This window comes from Macrobrachium rosenbergii, chromosome 37 (assembly GCF_040412425.1).
Source record: "Macrobrachium rosenbergii isolate ZJJX-2024 chromosome 37, ASM4041242v1, whole genome shotgun sequence".
Classification (NCBI taxonomy): Eukaryota; Metazoa; Arthropoda; class Malacostraca; order Decapoda; family Palaemonidae; genus Macrobrachium; species Macrobrachium rosenbergii.
The window spans coordinates 41,909,948-41,914,895 of NC_089777.1; the positions used below are offsets into that span (position 1 = coordinate 41,909,948).

Here is a 4,948-nt window from a genome sequence, read left to right on the forward strand (position 1 = left end):
GAAAAGTAGTGATCCCCCAAAAGTCTCGTTGAGAAAAGTCTAAGGTTGTAGCAACCCATGCTTCATGGACATGACATCTTAGGCTTAGGGGTTTGTGGGGTGACTCTCGTCTGTTACTAGATCGTTAAAAGAACTGACATGAGACAGAGAAAGGATGGGGGGAATGGAGGTAGTTGAGATATTGAGGGACATCTTTCACTTTTTTATGTGATCCCCATCGACGCTGTTGCCTAGTGGTATCCTTAAAATGGAAGGAAAAATAATCTATGGATTTTTTTCAGCTATTGATGTTGATGATGATTATTATAAGGTATTTGACGTTCAGTTCACCGGTCTCTTGCTGTTCCAGATAACATTTTGTTCTTTCTCAAGGTTACTGTACGCTGTTTTTGATTTTCTGCAATGTGTCAGGATTAGTGCTGCCGGTGATGAATTTTTTTAATTTCTTTTTGAGAGAGAGAGAGAGAGAGAGAGAGAGAGAGAGAGAGAGAGAGAGAGAGAGAGAGAGAGAGAGAGAAAGAATGTTAAATAGAACTGAAGAGCAATCCGTCATCAAAAAGAGTTAATTTATTATAATAACTCTTAAGCGTAATTATTAAAACGTTATAAAACTTTCACATTTAATTTATCTTTGATGTTACATATTTTCTTGACGGCAGCACATTTTTTCATATCAAACATACAATATGGTCGTTTGATATCTGTGTTCCCAAGTTCATCAAATATATCTTCTTAAATATAAGTGTATTGCCATAATATATATACGTATGTGTAATATATATATATATATATATATATATATATATATATATATATATATATATATATATATATATTTATATACATATATATATATGTATATATATATATATATATATATATATATATATATATATATATATATATATATATATATATATATATATATATATATATATATATATAGAGATATAGATAGCTAAGTCCGAAGTAAACAAGAAAAGGAAAGACAAAAAGAAAAAGAAGTTGTTCCTGTCTCATGAGGAGGACTAACGATGCCTCCTGAAAAATGGATGGTTATAGTCATGAAAAAATGGAGTTGATAATGCAATAACAAAGGTAGGCAGTAGAGGAAATACAAGTTCGTTGAACAGAGATACTGGATCTCTGACTATCATTGTAAGATGTTTCCTGTCTGCCCAACCGTGCATTGAGTTTTGTTTACATTATTGCATATCTCTCGTGCTGATTACATCCAAATTTTGCTCCTCAGGCCATACCATCTAAACAGACGTAATATTAGAGAGCGTCGATACAACAAGTCCCGGTCCTAGGGACGTTTCGTATCGTCCTGAAACTTGAGCCAAGTACCTTCATTCTGCTTACTTTAGAAATATAAGGGCCAGTATTCGGAAAGGCTGGCCTCGAGCTAGACGTTATTAAACTTGGAGTTTGTTACCCGACGGATATTGTTGTTACCCATAGAAAAAATAAATGGATACGCATTGCTCTATATATGCAGTATATATATATATATATATATATATATATATATATATATATATATATATATATAATATATATATATATATATATATATATATATATATATGTAATTCTAATAGCCACAATGCCCTCTTAACTTCTCGAATTCTTCTTTTTGGATATGCTTGCTTTTGTGATCTCCTTGGAATATTGAAGAGCCTGTTCGATTCGGTCGCGATCGCCCGCGTTACCATATTCAGTTTCTTGAATTTCTGGAAATTGAAGAGCCTTGAATGGCGGTCGCGAGAATCGAACCAAGCGTTACCATATTCACAAGGTGAATATGGTAACGCGGGTTCGATTCTCGCGACCGCCATTCACAGGCTCTTCAATTTCTTCAGAAATTCACATTGTGAATATGGTAACGCGGGTTCGATTCTCGCGACCGCCATTCACAGGCTCTTCAATTTCTTCCGTCTGGATATTTTCGGCTTCGTAGTTACAAGCATATCAAAAAGCGCGAAGAATTCGAGAAGTTATTAGAATTACATATGTGTCTGGTAAAAGTAGTAGATTCTATATATATATATATATATATATATATATATATATATATATATATATATATATATATATTATATATATATATATATATATATATATATATATATATATATATATATATATATATATATATATATATATATATATATATATATATATATATATATATATATATATATATCATCGAATTTCATCTTATTTCTTGAATATTCTCATGAACACTTCATCTGAAATACACCAGAGAGGGTCTCTGGTGTCATTTTCCAAGTCTAGGTATAGTCCGTATGTATTAATTAATGGTTACCTCCGTGATTCTGAAGGAAAACCTTCTATTTTTTCTTTTTTTAATAAGTGATCTCCTCTTTCTGCATTTTCCATTACCTTCTGCTACTTCTTTCTAATGAACACCGTACTCATTGGATGGCCTTATCACGTTCGAGAATCTTAGGATTTTTATTCCTTCTTTCGACGTGACTGGTAATTAACGTTTCCGAACATTTTTTTTTTCTCCAGAATCGGTTATTCTGAGAATCCATGGGTCTGTGATGAAAACTTTTTCATATAAGATAATTACTTTAGTATTTTGCTTTACGTTATTTTTTATTAAATTTGAATTTATCTGTTGTACTCTTTTGATGACGAAATAACTTATTTTTTTAACCCGTTACCTATATCAACTGTTGATGAAATCAGTTAAAATGAATTGAATATGAAATAGTCCCTCGTGCTTTGATAGTTGAGTCATCTTTTAAAAATTTTTAATCCTCTTTATAAGCAAAAAATAATAATAAAAATGCATTATAAGATAAGTTGAAAGAAAGAATAAGTCGTCAACTAAGACTAATCTTACCCTCTTTTATTAAAAAAAAAAATGATAATTGGTATTCGTATCAGCATCAATAAGTCACGAAGTGGGAGAGATTTCTACCTTTGTTATGGAAAATGATGAACAGAAACGCTGGAAAACTAAAGAATTCGCTCCTCCTTTTTGGTATTTCGTCAGCTTTCAAACGCACGGAGTCAAGGCTGAAGGGGTGACTCGTATCCAGGTCAGATCAGCGAATCCATATGTGGCCAAATCTCTTCATAATCGTGATTATATGAAAATCCAAAAAGATTCGAGTCCGGAGGGACGTGTGATGTATGGTTGTCAGTCGGCTTTCCAACTCAAAACAGTAGAAGTTTCTTGAAGATTGTAAAATTCGCACCATGTATGGAATATGAGGAGGAGGTGGGGTTTGGGTAGGAAGGCGAAGGAGGGGGATGGGTAGAAGTCGAGTAGTTGGAGGAGGGTATCGTAAGCAAGGAGAAGGAGCAAGAGAGAGGGAGAAGAGAAAGGGGAGGAGTCATAGCGGTTTGGTGTTGTGGGTACCGAGCGGTACGTTTGGAAGGGAGGGCTGCCTGGATGTGATCCAGTGGTCTGGAGCGTATGCTAGAGACAACATCAACCGGCTGCGACCTGCTTCCAGAGACTGTACAGCGGTGCCATACCCAGTGCCCCAGGTAAGCGACGGGGCATGCATGCTCTCCCTTCTTGGAAGACATCTGTATTATAATGCTTATAACTGAATGTTATCCATTATGGCTTCATATGAAAACCACTGATTTGGTGTTTTTTTCGTTTTGTTGCAGATACTGAAATATCTACGAGAAAAATTTATTTGTGCGTAGGAAGAAACTTACTGGATTACTTCAAGATAGGCATTTTACCCAGTGTGATGATAATGTATGCGACAGTGAACTTGTAACGCTTGTGTAGTGATTTGGACTTTCGAATACCTAACAAGAAAACGGATAAAAAGAATATATTTTAGAATGGCAAAAACTGAAAATGAAGTTCTCATGGCTGAGAACGAGAGAAAGGAAGTAGACAATAATAACAACAGTGACAATAACACTTGCAATAAAGAATGCGATAACGGGAAGGCCACGGCAGGCAAGTATCAGCTTCGGCCGCGTTCTCTCCAGTCACGGCGCCGCAGTGACAGCGAGTGGAGTTTTCACGAGCCTTTGAGGCAAAAGCGACCTCCTCCGCTATCTCGATACCGAAGGAAGACGGCGAACGCCTCGAGAGAGGTACCGCATGCGGCAAATCAACACGGCCTTCGAGAACCTCCGTGGGGTCTTGCCCTCCTGGGTCTGCAGTCGAAGGGCTGCCTCCGAAATGACCAAGATCACCACCTTAAAATTGGCCTCGGCTTACATCAGGTCACTGCAAGACATCCTCGACGGCAACGCCCATCACGACACTTGCTCCTGGGTTCTCTCGACCATATTGGACGATGACTCGCCTCGTCCCAAGAGGGAGGTCGAGGCCGACTCGCAAACGTCCCCCAAGTGCCAAGTGACATCCACCCATATGAATTCCGAGGCCGACTTGATGTCCCTCCTGTGTGGGTCATCCTCAGAGTCTCCTTTGAGTCAGGAGGACAACCTTGATGCCTCCTTCTCATATCTGTCCCCAGGGACTGAACCTGACCCCATCACTCTGCTACTGCTGGAGTCCGAGAGCCAGAGGTACTGGAGTGAAGGTCAACACAGTCCCCTGATGGTATAATGGAGGTAATGCTATGAATTTGTTGTTATTTCAGACGATGCTGTTTTCTAAAGTAAAAAAAAAAAAAAAAAACAACAAATAAAAAAGCCTATACTGTGATAAGAAAAAAGGAGAAATTTATTTCTGTATTGAATTAATTTTAATATTTAAAATATTTATATCTACAAGAATTTTCATAATTTAGTAGTATTATTATTATTGTTATTATTATTATTATCATTATTATTATTATCTTGCTTGGGATATCTGACAGTGTTTATAGGGTTAGTGTTACCCAAAGAAGCAGAAATTTCATAAAAATAAAAGACTGGAAGGCAATGGTAAAGTACTTGATACCATGTCAGTAGAAAACTGAAATACAAA

At 36.4% G+C, this 4,948-nt stretch overlaps 1 protein-coding gene across 1 annotated transcript in view; it reads left to right on the plus strand.

Annotated features, from left to right (window-relative positions):
• The first annotated feature begins 3,638 nt into the window (after positions 1–3,638).
• The window catches only part of LOC136825156 (transcription factor 21-like), a 1,414-nt gene continuing 104 nt past the window's right edge, over positions 3,639–4,948 (plus strand). Inside the window, 2 exon segments of the mRNA XM_067081186.1 lie at positions 3,639–4,095; positions 4,097–4,948. The exon segment at positions 4,097–4,948 is cut by the window's right edge and continues 104 nt beyond it. Coding sequence (XP_066937287.1) covers positions 3,844–4,095; positions 4,097–4,585 — 741 coding nt within the window. The 5' untranslated portion in view covers positions 3,639–3,843 and the 3' untranslated portion in view covers positions 4,586–4,948.